This window comes from Columba livia, chromosome 15 (assembly GCF_036013475.1).
Source record: "Columba livia isolate bColLiv1 breed racing homer chromosome 15, bColLiv1.pat.W.v2, whole genome shotgun sequence".
In the NCBI taxonomy this organism is placed as follows: domain Eukaryota; kingdom Metazoa; phylum Chordata; class Aves; order Columbiformes; family Columbidae; genus Columba; species Columba livia.
In genome coordinates this window covers 1,247,687-1,266,224 of record NC_088616.1, presented here as the reverse complement: position 1 = coordinate 1,266,224, position 18,538 = coordinate 1,247,687, and the positions used below count along the sequence as shown (strand labels likewise).

The following is an 18,538-nucleotide window of genomic DNA, read 5'->3' as shown; positions in this document are numbered from 1 at the left end:
TAAACTTCTGTTAACTGCGGGGTTTTTGCTTTGGGGTTTTTTGTGTGTTCCCCCTTACCCACCCCAGCTCCCCGTCTCTTACACCATGTTTCTGTTCTGCCGCCTGGGTTTGTTAAAGCCCCTTTCTGTTCTCTACCAGCACATCACCTCTTTGCTTTGAACACTTCAGACATTTGTCAAACAACTCAGCAGTAAATTCGCACAATCTTACACTTGTGTTTAAGATAAATATATGAGTCTCTCATCTTCGTGTTCTTTTACTAGTAATAGGATTGTATACTATGATGTGACTAAGGAACTACTGGAGACTTCTGCCTATTTTCTCCACCACTGTGGTAACAAAGACCCAAAAAATCCAAATGATGGTCACCATCTGCCTGTTAGTCCAAAAATTCCCAAACATGATGATATCAAATTTATAAGTCTGCATATTGTGCTGCTCCTCTCCCACTAAAACCTGCACGAATTCCTTTCAAGGCAGGACATCCAGTGGCAGTGTCTACTGCTCAAGCAAAAATCCCCTACCATTCAGACAGCAAAATAAATTAGTGCATATTTTCAAAGTACATAGATAATATACATAACGTACATTTTAATATATAGCTGCATATGTATATCTAAAATTTTATATATATATATATATTTTTAAAGAATGATATTGGGTCATCCACCACGCTACCTACGACTTGCAAAAGGCTCCTGTGTAAGTGTCCCCATCGATGGCCAGTTGTGTTGGCACCACATTCCGCTGTATCAGGAGTTAACATTTCAATGCTAACATGCAGCTAAGTTTTGGTTCAAATGATTTAAAACAATTATACAGTGGAATGCAAAATTAGCTCGACATTCTTTTCTAGCTATGCATTTAGTTATCCACAAGGAATTTCAGGACAAAAAAAGTCAGAATAAGACAGTTTGATGAAGAGATCTCTTTAAAGGAAAACATACTTTCCGTATCTCCTGCCATCACTCACATGCCAAGCCCTCAAACAGGATCTTTTCATATATACCAGATGCCTTAAATTGAGTCAGTCACAGGTCATGTCTCCCATGTTAATCTCTTCACAATAAGCAGATAATTAAAAAAAAAAAAAAAAAAACAAAAAACTATAAATCAAACTAAAACGACAGACTGTTTGTTTATAAGTTTACCAAATGGAATGACCCTGCTGGAATTCTTTCATGTAGCCTGTGAAAATGTCAGAATATATTCCGTTTAAGAGGTCACGGTCCCTGGGGAGCTCTGAGTTTTGGCCTGTGTGTCTTTTCACATGCTTTAATATTTGAAAATTGTTCCTTGTAGACACTGACTGATGCCCTGGGAATGCTTGGATTGTGGGAACTGGCAGTACCAATGACAGAGACAGACTTACTGGGAAATCACTACCTACTCGGTTTGCTCTCTCACCTCGCAACAGATAACATTCACATATCTACAGGCACACCAAAAGAATCCACACTTTAAAAGAGCTTTATTTCTTTTTTCTGCTGACACTGTTTGTTAAAAACCAAAAACTTCCAAAACCCATGGGACCTCCCCCACGCCCTAAACCCTCAACGCAGAACACAGAGACAAACGTATATAAATGACAACAGGCCGTGTGTGCTTACAGAGGATTCCTCAGTGGTGTGTTGGTGCTGGGTGTTCCACGGACTGTCCAAACCTGACAGGAAGGCAATGGCGGGATGGGGGGGGGAAGGCACCTGCGCCAGCCCCGCTCCGTGGATGGACATTCACAGCAGCTCTCGGCAACCCTTCTGCACACACACGTTATGTATACGCTACACCGTATACACACATCTACTGTAAACTTATAGAAATTGTATAATCTAGATAAGTCTTTTAGACTTTGGGGGTGTTTTGGGGTTTTTTGTGCGTTGTTGTGGGGCTGTTTTGTTAATTGGAATATCTGCATGCTGTTTTCCCCGATCTCATGGCTTTCAGCTTAGTGACTACCACGCTGCTGAATTTAAGCTGGCATTTCCAATTATTTTCTGTGCCAATAAATTACTTTAATCAGAATGAAGTTTTGCATGTGTTGTTCCCTAGTCTTCCCACTAGCCATTTTTCCTCCACTCTATCACACCCAACTGTCTCAGGAAAATAACTAAGCACAGTAACACACCTCTATACCACCAGGAGAGGAAAAAATCTGCCTAACTGCGGATCTCAAAAGAGTGGAAAAAACTGTCATACCCAGACACAAGGAGAACGTCCCAAATTTCACCTGATTCCTTAGTATCAAATTTGCAGCTTCAGCTCTACCAACTGCACAGAGGACTAAGAATTTGTTCAGAAGCCACGAAGCTATGCCAAGAATGCGTGTTAGCAGTGCCACGTCAGGAGGGAGTGAAGATAAGAGATAACAGGCACACTAATATACCCACAATCCTTCTAGATGCCAGAAAACTTCCCTTGGTTCATCCAATTTGTTTCAGTAATATGGTTAAGTGTGATGTAAATTCATTCAGTTGTTTTAGGACCGTCCGTGTCCCAGCTGGCTGCGCCAGCCCCGTGGGAGGGCTCAGTGTAAACCACTGGGAGTATCTGTTTTCATTTTGGTTTGGGCTTCTTGTGTTTGTGGGGGTGAGCTGATGAAAAGGTAACTTGTGCTGCTTTTTGGCCTCTTGTGTGCTGCACGGTCGGGTGCTGCAATAAACAGGGCACAAGTTGACATGATCGATGCATTGCATGAAATGCTTAATTATCCAGAAAGATGCAGACTAATGAGAAACGGAAATTAATTTCATTAGTAATCCAGCATTGCCCACAGCCGTTAACTTGAAAACAGCTCAAAAGAAAACGAGAAATCTTCAAATTGTGACAGTCCAGACAACCCACATACGACATCCCAGAAACACGATTCTTTGTTATTGCACCCAAATACATACAATTGCAGCCAAATACATGTTCTAACTCCAAATAATTCAAGTGTTTGCTTTCGAGGCAGTTCAGTTGAAGTGTTCCACAGCCCTGCAAGAAAACCTTTATCTAGCAAGTCAGCCTGAAAACTCCCATTTCTTGCCCTACTATTAAAATAGGAAACAGTAACTGGTTAGGTTTGTGTTTCGCAAACATTTTATGACGGAAGACATCCATCTGAAAAATGACTTTTGAGATGACAAGAATATATTGCTGCCCTCGCCTCTCTCTCTCCCTTCCTCACTTTCCAAATTATCTGTGTGTCTTTAACCACCTGCATGTAGCAAATGGCTGGAGAAGATTAAGATGCTATTGCCCTCCAACAGCAATTTGTTATTGATCCTCCACTGTAAGTTACAACCTCTTCAGCAGAGCTGGCAGAGCATGTGTGTTCCTTTGTCAACTCAAGGGACAACAGTTCCAGTGCAGCTTAACCTAACCCATGGGATTTTGCACCAAAACCACTGAGCGATGCTGACCTGACCCCTCCTGTCAGCTTTGCTGTGTGCCTGTGATCTCCAGGCACACTGGGCAGGGCAAGGGGAGCAACAGGTACAAAAAGGTGAAGCAGTCACACCTCACCAGACACAGGCGCGCAGTTTCCCCCGTGTTTCTGTTGCCCTGCCGTGATCACCTCCATGTCAAACCAAACCAAAGCACGAGCCTCCCACATGGCCACTGCCATTGGAAAAGCTTGAAATGCAGCTCCTGTGCTAACTTGTGCAAGTCAGCTTAACAACACCAGAATAAATCAGCCTTCTGCTGGACTACTGCCAAAAGGCTCACTCGAGTCAACAGAAGGTTTAAAGGATCACTACAAAAGCTCACAGTAAGCACAATGCTTACTGCATAAAAATATTCAACAAAAAGCCACTTAAACGGTTCAGATGTTGTCAGATCTTCTGCACAAGGACAGGATAAAACCTAGGAGGCTCCTCTTAAATTAATTTAGAAATTTTTTAATACCACTAAAGCACCATTCTCTCAGTGTCAGGATGCTTAAACCACATCAGAAAGATCTATAACACTGAGAAGGATAAGAAATTGCACCAGTGTCCATCAAATGCTCCTTATCATGTCTATCAGCCTGTATTCCGCCAGAAGTTCCTCCAATTATATGATTTTTCAACCTGCCTTGCAGACTGTTGAGCCTTTTCCTTTCCCAAAGCCATAGGGTTGTGCTAACAAGGCCCTTGAAAGCGAGGCCTGTGGCCAGGCCCGGGCAGGCGACGCGGGCGGGGAGGCCGCGGCCCACGGTGGGGACGCGGGGAACCTCCTCAAAGACACCAAAATCTTTGTGGGAGGCCTGACCCACACTGCGGGAAACGCTCTAAAGTATCCTAAGTCATCAGAGGAATTATGGTAAATAATAAAGAGAAGCGTAAGGGGGCAATGGCTCTGAAGTACGCTGGCACACAGGGCTGAGAGGCAGCTTTTCCAGTTATTCATTTCTCCCTTACCACTTTATTTATGAAAATCTCCTCCGTTACTTCAACAAACCAGAGCCCTTAAGCATTAAAACCTCTTGCCACTGGCTTTTCTTTGGAAAATAAAAAAGACACAGATTATATAACGGAGACAATACAAAACTTACATATAAATTACTTCACTAATTCATGAAAGCACAAAAATACTTTCAAGTTACAGGAAGAATGCCCAAGAAAAGAAGCAACTGCCCAATACACAAGAACAAAAATGAAAGACTGAAGACCAAACCAGTGAATATAGCAGCTGAAGCTGCATACCTGGTCTTACTGCTTGTTTGGCGATCTATCTTTATTACTAAAAGCACAAGGATAACAAAACAATGAAATGAAGTGAATACATACTGAACAGTCACAGCAAGGTTTGTCCAAGAGAAATCTGCAAGCTTGACATCTTACAGGGAGGTTTCCTGTTTAATTGAGTGCGTTCTTGTGGCAATAGCCTTCAGAAATGAAAAGTTTGACTTAAGACTCAACACAGATACCCATTTCGGTTTTACCGGCAATTAAAAACAAAACAAAAACCCAGACAAATTTTCCAGAGGTAGAATTACACACGGGATGCAAAAAAACCCACCTGGTCTCATCATGAAATAGGTTTCTTTGAAGGTATATTTCTGTTGCTACCTTGATAGAAAGGTAAAATGTTGTAAGCTATCTTAAAACAAGCTTCTAGGGATACCTGAGATCACTTGGATATCAAATAGTAGCCAACAAAAATTACTGTCTCTCAAGTTACAGGGTTTTTTTCTGCCTTGCAAAAAATAATTCCTAAGGAGCCAAAATATTAATAAACAAGCAACAGGTCCCTTAGTTTAAAATGCTTTGAATACCACATTAACTGATAAACTCTGTTTCAGGATAGCCCATTTTTTCTGCTGTAAAGCTGGGATATTCAGATAGTTTTCTTCTTATTTAATAATGCTCATACCGTTAAAACTGAATTAATAGCTAAACTGATTTTAAAAATGTGTCAAAAACCAAATGCTTCATTTACATACTTTCAGTGTTCCCACTATTTAGTACAAATATTGGAAAACAAGTGTCCATTATTAGGAGATATTAGTGTGAACACAGACACCACAAATAGAAATGAAAGGTTTGTGCCCCTTCCCCCATAAAAATGAGCCTTGCTTGAGGCCTAACTCTGCCTGATCCTTACTGTAACACTGGAAACCCGTCATTCCTAAACTGCCACGCCAGCATCAACAACGAGGAAAGACACCGGAAAGATTCCCAGCATGTAAATCTTATTTTTCTTTCATTGTTCAACCTTAAACCAGGTGGTCAATTAAACCTTCTGGGATACAATGTGCAACTTCAATTCTGTATTATTATTGTGGAGAAAAAACCCATGTTCTCGATAATTATCCAAATTCTCAAAAATATTGGATTAATACTTCTATTATACAGTAGCTGAGGTTTTAAAACTATTTAGAAGCATAAACAACTCAAGTCTATATGCCTCAGGAGACTCTTGCAGTTGGGGTTTTGCAGTCAGACGACAAGCTGGCAGGACGGGCTTCCCACCAAACACCGTGGAGCTTCCACGGCGGGGCTGGAAGAGTCAAGGAGGGGATGTGCTACGAGTGGGTCTGAACATGGAGCACTATCTACCTGAAACATCGTCATCAGGGACTGAGAGAACTGAGGCCCTGACATAAAGAACACATGGACAACGACTTGGAGCGAGCCCTGAGGAGAATTGTGTTGCAGTGGTCTCTCCAACATGGGGAGCTATTGTTAACAATGGCTGCTGTGTGGGCTTTGCCTGCTGCCTCAGCCAAACCAGCCCCCGCCTCCTGAAAGGCATCGTTACACGGGTCCTTCCAAGCCCGGGACATTAGCTGCCACCCAGATGTGTTCTCACCTGCAGCCTCAGTCACACCTGCTCTCCACCTCCTCCCTCAAACAAAGGCCAATGAAGAAGAGCATGCCCAGAAGCTCGCCAAGGGGCCTGAGGTCACCCAGAGAGAGACCCATGAACGCAGGCCATGCAGGTGCAGACGGGTCCTGGCATGCAGAACAGGGATTTTTTTGGGCCTGCACAGTTAAGCCTGGATTGCGAAACAAAGGTGGAGATTTGGCCTCAAACAATGGGAGCGAGGCGGGGTGAAGAAGCATAAAAGATGACTCTCGAATGGACACCGTTAAGATCTTCCCACCAGAGGATCCCGAACCACAACACAGGACTGGCAGGACTCTACGGGACCAGAGACTAGAGGGACACCTTTGGGACTCGTCTGGTGGTAAGCAAATCCTCATTCCCACCTTTTTCTTTCCCTTTTTTCTCTATCGCGTGCCGCTTTACGGGCAAAACAAAGTAACACTGTTTGTTTGAATTATAACCCCTTGGCATTTTGGTTGCCTTAACTTTGCTCTTTGAGATCAAGGTAAACGAACCATCACGAGTCCATCACCGAACGGACCGCGAGCGAAGCGAAGGGAGCGCCCGCGGTTGCGGGCCCGGCGGAGCCGCGGCGGGGGCTGCACTCACCGTTCCTGCGCTCGGTGAGCGGCGGCAGCTGCGGGCCGGGCTGCAGCGACAGCTCCCGCAGCTCGTGCGCCACGGCCTCGCTGTGCGGGCTGGGCGCCCCGCGCGCCTCCATCCCGGCCTCCGGCAGCGGCGCACCTGCCAACGACAAACAGCACACACAGACGTCACTTGCGGTGTTCAGTTCCTGGGCTGGTCAGCTCCCCCGCACAAAACGCTTCAACTTGCAGTGATGTACACATTATCTACTAATTTTCCACAAATATCAAAATATTACAGGTTTGCAAAAATATAGTTAAGCAGTGTATTTACAAGCAGTTTAACAGTCAGGACAGTTTCTCTGCTCACTTTGACAGAAAAATGACAAAGCGTTAACTCTCAATAGGGATTTTGGAAGCTCCTTCTAACAAGCGACACAGCCTCTGTATCACCCAAACATTCTTGCTGTTCAATAGCTTATATTAGAGAATGCTGAATCAATGTATAACATGCAAATGGCTTTTAATATTTTGAAGCACTGCACAACTCCCCTTTGCACCAAAATCAACTTTGGTATTAATACAGGACTCCACACCACCAAAGAACTCTATTGGAATTAGTTCATCTTCAACCTCCCCAGCAAGGGAGGCTTTTTGCTCTGAATTATTTTCAAATTAATTTTATTGAATACTAGCTACTTATTGTAAAATACTCTACAGAGTGGAATAAAAGTCCCACTTCATTATTTCTTTCCTTTCTATAAGTAATGTGGTACTTGAAGTATGAATTACTGGCTTTTTACAGCTCACAGAACTCTATCAAGTAATTAAAATGTCCATAAATCAATACGGACTTCAATGAAGTCTATCCCTGGATTCTTAGAAACTCAAACAATATAAAATATTACCAATTCATGAAGATCCATAAAAGCACAGAAATGTCTTATTACTGTTAAATTGTTTATTTTTAGTCATTTTTCTTAAGAAACACTGCTGCCTGTATTCGATCTCAGATTCCAAACTTCGGGTATGCTGAATATAAATACTGCACGTGCTGGGTGTGTATTTAAAGTTTATTAAAATGCAACATGTTCCAATGACTATACCCAACTATTGCCAAAGACACTTGCTGTTTTAAAAAAATCAAAATGACAAAAAATGATCATGATGACCAAAGAATGGTTTACACTACAAAACCAGCTAAAGAATCATGTTGTGGAAAGTACCAAGTGAAAAATAAGAAATATAAGCAAGTACTGCTCGATGTATGCCTCATTAGAGCAATTACCGTGGTTAAGTGCATATTTTTCATTATTTTCCATAGTTACCAACTGATGCTTTCACATCAAATGAAGACACATTAACTTACTGTTATACAAGATGTTTTCTTTGTTCTTAGCTTTTAGAAGCATAATTTACCCAGCTCTCCTTCGATCTCCTGATATTACACTCTCCTCCAACGCCCACTCACCCATACGAATGAAGTACATTATTAACCAAGAAATCTCTTCAGAGCAGAATGTAAGTGAAAATTTAGCTGCTTACAAGCTCATATTCACAGCATTTCATCCACAATTTATTGGCTCTGAGTTACGCCTTGGAGTCGCTTTTCCAAGAGATTAAACCACATTAGCTGTATTCATGCCATTAAATCCGTATGAAATTAATAGAAACACCTTGTACTAAAGGTTAAACATTTAGTCTGCGGCATGTTAGCTTTGACAACTCTTGTCCCCATGACGGATAAGTAAAGATCTTTCTTTAAATTAAACCAGTTGAACTTTCATCACTTCTGCTACACTAGTTACATGTTCATTTTGCTGCAGGAATGTAGGTAACTGTGGTTTTATTGTCCAGATTCAACTAAGAAAGAGGCATGCAAGAATTATATGCAACACATTAAATGGCAGCGACGGCAACTTTGCAGTGCAACTCAAACCAAGCTGACTTCTCCCACAAAATGCGCGTAATCTGCGGTGTGAACCCAACCAAACCACGTGAGAAGGGACCTCTGGAGCCCCCGGGTCCAGCCCAACCGCGCAGGGCTGCCAGCTGCTCCGGGCCTGGACGTCTCCAAAGCTGGAGACCCGGCACCTGAGGGCAACCTGGGCCTGAAGGCCTTGACCTCCCTCCACATGGAACCTTCCCTTTCTTCCCCTTCCTTTCATTTCCTTCCCCTTCCTTTCATTTCCTTCCCCTTCCCTTTTCTTCCCCTTCCCTTTTCTTCCCCTTCCTTTCATTTCCTTCCCCTTCCCTTTTCTTCCCCTTCCTTTCATTTCCTTCCCCTTCCCTTTTCTTCCCCTTCCTTTCATTTCCTTCCCCTTCCCTTTTCTTCCCCTTCCCTTTCATTTCCTTCCCCTTCCCTTTCATTTCCTTCCCCTTCCCTTTCATTTCCTTCCCCTTCCCTTTCATTTCCTTTTCCTTTCTCCTTTCCTTCCCCTTTCTCCTTTCCTTTCCCTTTCTCCTTTCCTTTCTCCTTTCCTCTCCCACAGACATTTGCTGAGCGCGACTCTCAGATTCCGGCTTTTCCTGTGGTTTCACGCAGCACACAAACCTGGGCATTGGGAAACATCTAAACCCGAAGTTCTCCAACGCAGAACTCTAACCCTAATTTCAAAGTTTCCAATTCACAGCAAAGCCTCAGTACAAATTCTTTGTCTGAAATCTTTTTGGATAAACAATTTTAAACATTAAAACCAAGGTTGCTCATAAACAAAAACCTGCACAAGCAGAAACATCCACTGTTTATCCATTTACCAACTTCTACCACTACAGAATTTCACAGGAACGGGTCTCTAGGAAGCAAAACCGAACCAGGCTGTAGCACGCATGCAGATATACCACCACCAGTGCCTGCTCTGGTTTATTTGAAGCCTCCTCAGTCCTGAAGGATTATTTCATGTTTGCCATCTGCATTTACAGATGGTAACCATTACCTATGCAACCCTGACTTTAAGCAGACCTGTACAGAAAAGTGCATTAATGAGCATCACTGAAATTCAACAGTAAAAACACGTCCAGGAAAAACACATTTAAAAAATTAATACCCACACTGCTATATTCTCAACATTCTACTCTGCATAACCCAAGAAAGCGCCATTTTCCACAAGGCTGATCTGACAGAAATCAGGTGTCACGTCAGGGGCTTCCACTCCCCTCCTTGAAACTGAGACATCTAAAGGTTCATTAAGCTGTATGAACCTTCATTCTATTTGTATGAAAAGCATTTCTACTTTTAAACTGCTGGAAAGTATAACAGCATCCGATTTGTAGAAACAAAAATAGAACTACTCCACTCTTTAACAGTCCCGAAGGATTTCAGGTTTGGGGATTGGCTGTGCTGGGGCTTGTTTGGGGGGTGTGTGGTGGGTTATTGTTCGCTTTGTTGTGGGTTTTTTTCCTGTTTGTTTGCTTTTAAAGAGAATTCAGCAGAGCAGCAGCTGCCCCAGCGGTGCGGGGGCCTGCAGGGGATTGACGTTTGTCTGACAAGCCATAGGCACTCAGTTCAGAGCTGGCCCAGAACCCCGAGCGGTGCACGGGCCTTATGTAAGTGTTCTCACAGATGGTAGGCGGTTGCTATCTTCTGATCTGCTGAAGACAAACATTACTTTTATTTTTAAACATTTTACCTTCAAAAGACAAAGTATATTTCCCTAGGAAAAAAAAAAAAACATCTTTGAAGGGGGCGAAATCCATACTTCTCTGCCACTTGAGACACTAGAACTGGTATTTTTTTCTGCACAAGCTGTGAAATCTGGATGACAGGTAGTAAATCAGCTTTTAGTTTAGAAATCTGCTGGAAAAAAAAGGTTGAAGAATTGCAGAGCATTCAAACTCTGGCCAAATCAAAGTGCTGACTTCAACACTGCTCACTCATTTACACCTGCAAGGAACTTAGGTCACTATACACATTATTAAATATTATCAGTAGTCATACCAGATTAAATATTAGTAATACCAGGCTCCAGTACAGAATCTATTACAGAATCATGGTGTGAATAACAGCAGTCAAATCTACCAAGGTTTAAGTTTCTCCATTTATAAAACTCAGTAAATCTAAAATTATACAGCTAGCAGTCTGTAATACACCAGAATCTGCAGTGGGAAGAAGAATAAAATAGCAAAATGGTGAGTGTGGTGGTGGTTGTTGTTGTTGTTTTCATCAGTGTGTCAGGAAACATGGTAAAAGCCGGTCCAAGAGCTCAGGAATCACGCTCGGCCGGTCCTCTTAGCAGCTGCCAACCAAGGCCGTTTGCATTAAGCTCTCCTGTCTTGTCAACGCCAGAAAGATTCAAATATCTGTTCGTCGGACAGGACGATCTGGAACACCGAAGTGGTAACGGGCATTTACAGGACCATTACAGTTTCAAATACTACTTCAATTTGAACAATGATTTGTATCTAAGCTAATGGGCCAAGTCACTGCATGAGACTAACTTGGCAATTCCTCTTTCCATCTCGTAAAGAGGGCCAAGAGCCGCGCTTTGGGAAGGCTGCTGGCCCTCTTGTCCTGGTTTTGTTAAAAACAAGACCAGTTCTCTTTCTGCCGCCTTGCCTTAAACCTTGACCCCTGTCCACTGCACAGATACGCATACAGCAAAGCTAATTTCTAATCTTCAAATGAGCCGAGTCCCAGCAGCTGAACCCTCGGAAAGCTCAAAACCTCCTTTTTCCCCAGGATCAATACAAGTGGGACCTGGACACAGACATTCCAAATCCAGAGGAACACCCAGCTCACCGAACACGGTTACTCTGAGCCAAGAGAGTCATTTCCCAGAGACAAGAGTGGGGATGAAATTCCTGCCTCCCCGAGCAGCAAGACGCGATGTTTTGAGGGGACGGCTCCCGCTGGCACGCTGCCTGCCAGCAAGGGCGACGGGGAAATCAAATCGCAGTGTTGGCTGCAGGAAACGCATCTCGGCAGCTGCCGGAGCAACACCAGCTCTGGTGTCTGCTCCTCGGCCAGGACACAAGGCTTTCTCTGCACCTCTAAAATGCAGCATTTTCCATCTGGCAGACACCAGCACACACTGTATCTGCACAGTGTCATTTCGGCCGTGCTTACATCCTATTGTACGTATGAGATCTTATCAAATTCCTACATGAAAAGCTATTGGGTTCCCTTTGTAATTGTCCCGAATACCTTTTTCCCCAAATTCTGAACACTACTGTCCTGGTTTTGTTAAAAACAAGTTTCTCTTTTAGTGAATTTGCCTGTCAGCTAAAGCTTCATATGAGCTGCATTTTCCTGAAAAGCCAGACACATGTTTTGGTGAACACAGCAATGAAACGCAAGGTCACTGATAAGAACAGAGGCCCATCTCGCCAGAGGGACAACGAGAAACAGGTGACCAAGGAACTGACCAACTGAGTATAACATCCCATTCACCTGATACCTCATATAAAAGTGGGAGATCACGAGGATCTCGTCCCTTTTCCTTATGGCGACATTAGGAGAGGACCTTGCGAGTCGTCCCTGCGAACTGAGGCCAGTGACAGACTGAATCCAGCTCCGGTTGGCTGCAGAGTCCAGTCCAGGACTTCAGGTACTGGCCCAGCAGTTGCCGGGACTTTCAAGATTGGTTTTGTATATTTTGTATTATTTTCTCTATTCTTATCAGTAGCATTAGTAAAACATTGTTAATTTTTCCAACTCTCTTCTCTCTGTCCTTCTTTCCCTCCCGATGGCCTGTGCTGAGTGGGAAGGGGGGAGGGAGGGGGCTGAAGGGGGAACCAGTAAAGATAAATTATATGACTGAGTACAAAATGAACATAAGCATGGAAAGTACTTGCTATTAATAATCATCCAGGTTATCAGTAAGTTAACTGAATGTTAGTCTCATTCATATTAGACATCATAATTTCACTAATTGGAGAAAATGTCTCAAATTAAGGTTGCCTCTGTTGCAAGAACAACGCTCATGCTGTTGAGATTGAGGCCCTCATCTGATGTATTCCACAGTGGATTAAAAAACCAAAAGACATTTTGCATGAAAAAAGTCTTGTAAATGTTCAGCTTTTTACTATTCCAGTTCACACAGTGATGCTGCTGCTCCTTTTCCCAAAGAAACGGCATTGACACTGCAGACCAACTCGGTGTCTCCTGCAAATCCTGCCGTCAGCTCCTCACACAACCTCTCGCATTGAACGTATTTGGGGTGCGGTATATATAGATATATATACATATATATATATATGTATATATATCTTTGAAATTAAAAATGATATTCAATTATTACATTGAAAGGCAAATTGCAATCCTACAGTTAAAATACCGTGCTGATGTATTAATTAACGAAGACAAATGTTATGGTAAAATCCATAGCAACAAGGACTGAAACCATACAGCTATTTTTACAAAGGTAATAAGACAAAAGCAGAAAAAGATGAGAAATATCAACAGCTGACTAACGATGAGTAATCAGCTTGGATTATGCATGATCAGAAGCTGTTACTATTCATTTCTTTAGAAACAACGTGCAGAAGCGTAGGGCAGGGCTGAGGCCCTGGTGTGCCGAGAAGCACGACGGTCATTAGAACCGTCCGCAATTTGACAAGGCTACAATGAGATTCTCTTTACTAATTCTTAGAAGGAAATCTTTAAATCTTAAGTCTTTGTACTGATTAAGTCACAGGAATGTTGTGAAGTGTTTAAATACTTCAAGGTCTCATAAAAATGTTTGAAGTGATATACTACAATTACCTTCTGTGTTCGCACTTAGTGAGCTTTAAAATGGCAATTAATTACAACATTTATCCAAGATGTTAAACTTCTTACAAATATTTTAAGTAAAGCAAACCAAGGTTCAATAAGCGTCATATTCAAGTCACTGAAACAAAACAAATCCCTTTAGATGGAAGTAATGTTTCAATTGTTTGATGATTATATAACATTTTTCAAATCTATCTGCCTTTAAGAAACAGTTATGAAAATAACTTTGCAACGTGCACCAAAAATCCATAAACAAACTGTCTGATGGAGCAAATGCAAAAGCAGAGTCTGGGATTAGCTGCCTTTCAAAGACAGTGAACAACCAGGCTCCTCAGAGAAGAGCACGACCTGTGTTGTCCGATCACGTTACAGGGATGTGCTCACCCAGGGCCAAACCAGGTATGGAAGCTCCTGCCTGTTGGTGCGTCTGGATAACCCAGAGCAGCCCTGAACAGCCAGACCTCTGCACACACAATGCTTCGGAAGCAGAAGCTCCGTTATGCATAACGTACAGTGCTGTTTGTGGCAGGAAGGTCACAAAGATTTAACTCCCGTTGAAAACTCTGGCTCACGAGAAGACGTTACCTCAGCTCCACCTGAGGTTCCATCCCAGCTCTGCCCCAGCACCCGCAGCAACAGGAACACCACTTGGAAGTGTAAGAGATACACACTGTCCTCTGACTTGTCCTAAGTGAAGGATTTCCAGATAGTCTTCAGCTATGTTTTAATCACCTTTAATCAATTTCATTTCATCTCATCCTTTTTGTGGATATTGTTAGTCAAGGATGTTCATACTGAGGCAGTGCTGAGTCATTCGGCTGGGTTAACTTGATTAAATAAACACGAAGCTCCTCCAGCACATATCCTCCCTAGTTCCATTAAAATAAACAGCTTCATAAAAATACTTTAAACTAGAAAGGTAAAAGATGAAGTAACATCTTGTTTAGATGTCATGCACACACACTGTGCATGGAAATACAACATTTACAAGTGCTCCAAAAAATCTAGACATGACATTCCTATTTTTCAGACTATGAAGATGATGTTGTCAATATTTTACATCTGCTTTAATACTCTACTAAAATTAAAAATGCCTGCATCAACACTGGTGGCAAATCAGCTTAGAAAACAACACAAGGTTTGTTTTATAATACCTAAATTTAGCAAGACAAAAACCAAAGCCAAGTGCATTAATGGTGTACAAACAAATGATGCTTCTGGTTTCTCATCCTCACAGATCTTTACACAATTAAATTAAATCTTTTATCCAATAAAACGTGACATATCATTTCAGAAGCAATTTATTCAAATTCCACTCAGAAACAACTCAAAAGGTCTTAATGTCAGTTTTCATATGAAGCGCTCAGCAGTAGTGTTCAAATAATTGCAAGAGCGACTCAGATTTACCTGCCAAAAAGCAAGGTCTGTTCTCCTGGGCTATGACAGAACTTTGTGGAAGGAGTTAGTAAGATAACGTGTGCTCCACGGTTTTCTGTGGCCAGCAAACAAACAGTGTGGCCAGCAGAATCTACATACAGAACTGACGTTGAAAACACTAAAAGAATATCAAACCACAAGTGTTCATTTTGGTACTATAAAAGCGCTTGACAGCTCAGGTCTGGGGGAAGGGTCAAATATTTAGATGAGCACATCATACGATTGCTCAACATTTTAATGTCATGTCCCAGAAGTGGGCATTTATTTAAAAAAAGAAGAGGAAATACACAGGGCTTTTTGCAAGACGTGTTCTGACAGCTCAGAAAATAATCAATTAGTAAGTTTTATCAATAAATTGGATCATAATCTTTAACAATTCCTTTATGTGTTCAGAGTCCTTCGATAGCCAAAATGCTGATCTATTCTGAAAACACGTGTTGGTAGAGCACCTAGAGCATTTAGGAAAGGTTGAACTCCTGGGTGATTTCATTTGTTTGCTCGGCTCCTTCAAGCTGTTCCCATGGATGAGTAAGCCGCAGGTGCTGCTGTGGTTATTTTCGTGCCTGTATCCCAAGCCCTCGAAGGGAACAGAGCGAGGAAGGCGCTGGGATGCAGGTCCAAGGGCAAGAACTGCGGGGCTGCTTCCTGTCCAGCCTGCTTCTTCATAAGCATCACTGACATTACACACTCACTGCTCTTAAATGACATTTCTTGAAAAATATATACTTCGCTTTTTTTAATGCCCACATGCCGTTACAGAGATTAGCAAAACCTTACTATTATAACATTTGGTGTAGCAAAGACTGATATATGACCTTTTAAAAAACACCATCACCTTCTATAGGACAGAATTTAACTCATTCCTGACATTCAGCAATAACCTAAATACCGATTGACATGAATTCAAATCAATGTAGCACAGAGATTACTAGCAACTTCAATGTAGGGGATCTTGCAACTATCACAATGAGGACGTTTGAACTGAAGTCGGTGCGCACATGCAGGTGATAATCAGCTCAACAGCCCCTGCTCACAACCTCGGGACAACCCAGAAAATCCTCCTCACAAACCTTTTCCTGCAGATTGACTTGTACCAACACAGCTACTTTCAGGTATTAACAATGCGAACAATAACTTGAATTAGCTCCCATGGAAACCAGTCAACTTGTTGCTCTTAACTGCTGAAACTAAAACTTGTAAAATTTAACCCGCTAATGGACAAAAGAAAAACTCAGAAGGTGACAGATTAATGGTTAAATAAAAAAATATAAAAATCAACTTTCTGTACATCTTAAGCAGCAATTTACCATGCATTTCTTTATTTGATTTATGCTAAATATTTAGAGATTATCTAAAATACTCTATTTTATATTCTTTTCTTATTTATGATCATGTAACCAGCCTGTAAAAGCAGAGCAGAGCATTACAACACAGCTGGCCCAAATGACTGGTTCCACTTTGCAAGTTATTAGAAGCATTTAACCTTCTCCTCTATTCTATTTCCTTTAACTACAAAAAAAACAAAGGCCTAGAACCAAACAATTAATGTGCCTGATGGTTCATGGGACCATCTCTCCTTTTCAACAATTCACTTTACACTGGATGATGTGGCATGTATGGAATAGCAACAACAGTATGATTAAGGGCTAATTAAAGAAGGTGATGGAAGTTTTAAGACGATTTTTTTATGGTGCTGCTGTCCGGCTCAGACAAAACCACTGGGCAAGCTCCAACCATGGGATTTGGAAGGCTCTCCTAGTGCTCTCAGAGGTAACTCACAGTTAGGCACATACATCAAATACATGTATTCATCACACACATGCTGTGTGGCTATAAATGCTCATCTTTCTCAACAGAGGCAGTGGCACAAAATTTTGGCAGTCCCATAATACCACTTCTTGCTATTGCCAACTCTTCTACTCAACACACACAAATTATTCTCCACGATATTTGTAATTAGCCTAGAGTCAGAATGAAGTCAATATACTTCTCACTTCACATAGCCAAAGCTGCTACTGGAACTGGACAAATAAGTTTGTTTGCTTGGCTTAAAAGTATTACTTTCTATTATGAGCTTTAAAAAGCACTTAAAAGGGAAAGAGCAGAGTTGTCCCATCACTTCTACACCAGCTCTCGTTTAGATTGGTGGCTTGAGAACAACCTGCTCCCTCCTCAGTCCTCACCTGACCCAGGTTACAAATGGCATTGCTGCTGCGCTGGGAGCAGCTCAGCTCCGCTCCCACCGAACCGCCGCTCAACAGCCACAGCCCTTCGAGTGACACCTTTTCATACAACGGTGACAATGGGAATGCAGTTTTATCAGTGGTAATAGATTCACACCTTGAAGTATCTTCCTAAGAACTTAAGTAGGGTTTTTTTAAATAGATACAATAAGGATGCATGCTAAAAGAAGGCTAAATTCCATGCGTTTAAGCACAGACTTTCAGGTACAAGGAAAACAAACCAAACAACAACAAAACCACAAACCAAACCCAAAGGAAACCCAAACAAACCACCACAAAACCACAACCCCCACCTTGCTAAACATAAGAAATTAAGCATGAAGATAGATCACAAACATAATATTATGACTTTGACAGAAAAATGAATACGTTTTGTTAAAGACAAAATAACACTCTTTAGTAAAGAAAAGCCAAACTTTTCCTTCTCAAATGAAGAACATTTCTTCTAACAAGGCCAATAACACTCTCTGTGAACAGGGTAAGACCACAGGAAGGAATCTCACCAAGATTACAAGTGATCAAGCTCAATCCCCAGATCAACACCCGTATTCTAAAATAACCAGAAAAAGCATGTCATTAGTACAGTGCCTGAAAACTCTAGTGTTCTACACAGTTTAATGCTATAATCCACAGTACATGCCCTCAGTGCTTTAAGAACCAATTTCTCACGATCTCCAAAGCTAAAATGAACTTGGATCCCATTTTCCACACTGAAATTAGCTGAAGACTAATGGGGCAGAAACTCTGGGTCAGGGGAGTTTATGTTGCCTAAAGCCACTTTCAAAGCAGCCTTATCTGTTAAACTATTGTGTGGTCCAGTATTTCATTCCCTACAAAGCTGCTTGTTTAACAATAAATAAATAAAAAAGAGAGAGATGGAAACCATAGAATTGCTTACAGTAGATGTCTGCACAAACTGCTGCACTTAACAGCTGTGACACATCTACATTTTGTATTTCTTGGAATTTTTCTCCTAATGCAACCTGAAGCAAAAAAAGCCATTAGACCTTCCACTTCTTAAAAAAAAAAATCATCATTTTTATCTCCCTCCATTATAAAGGAGAGAAAATAGTCTTGTCTTCATGCAGAAATGGCAGTAACCTGATCAAGAAAGAAACGTGAGGGCCTTCAGAAATACTTCAGATCTCAAGAACCACTCAACGCGAAGTTGATCAACACAGAAAAAAAGGCCTCTTGTATTTAAAGATAAATTTCACATGTGGAGACTTAAAAGTGAGGAAGCTTGACTGCAACAAATTATTTCCTT

At 41.8% G+C, this 18,538-nt stretch overlaps 1 protein-coding gene across 4 annotated transcripts in view; it reads right to left on the bottom strand.

Annotated features, from left to right (window-relative positions):
* The window catches only part of MRTFB (myocardin related transcription factor B), a 79,524-nt gene that overhangs the window by 51,244 nt on the left and 9,742 nt on the right, over positions 1-18,538 (bottom strand). For all 4 annotated transcript variants that reach the window (XM_065030428.1, XM_065030431.1, XM_065030429.1 and 1 more), the window contains exon 3: positions 6,905-7,039. In XM_065030428.1, coding sequence (XP_064886500.1) covers positions 6,905-7,016 — 112 coding nt within the window. In that variant the 5' untranslated portion in view covers positions 7,017-7,039. The remainder of the gene's footprint in view (positions 1-6,904; positions 7,040-18,538) is intronic.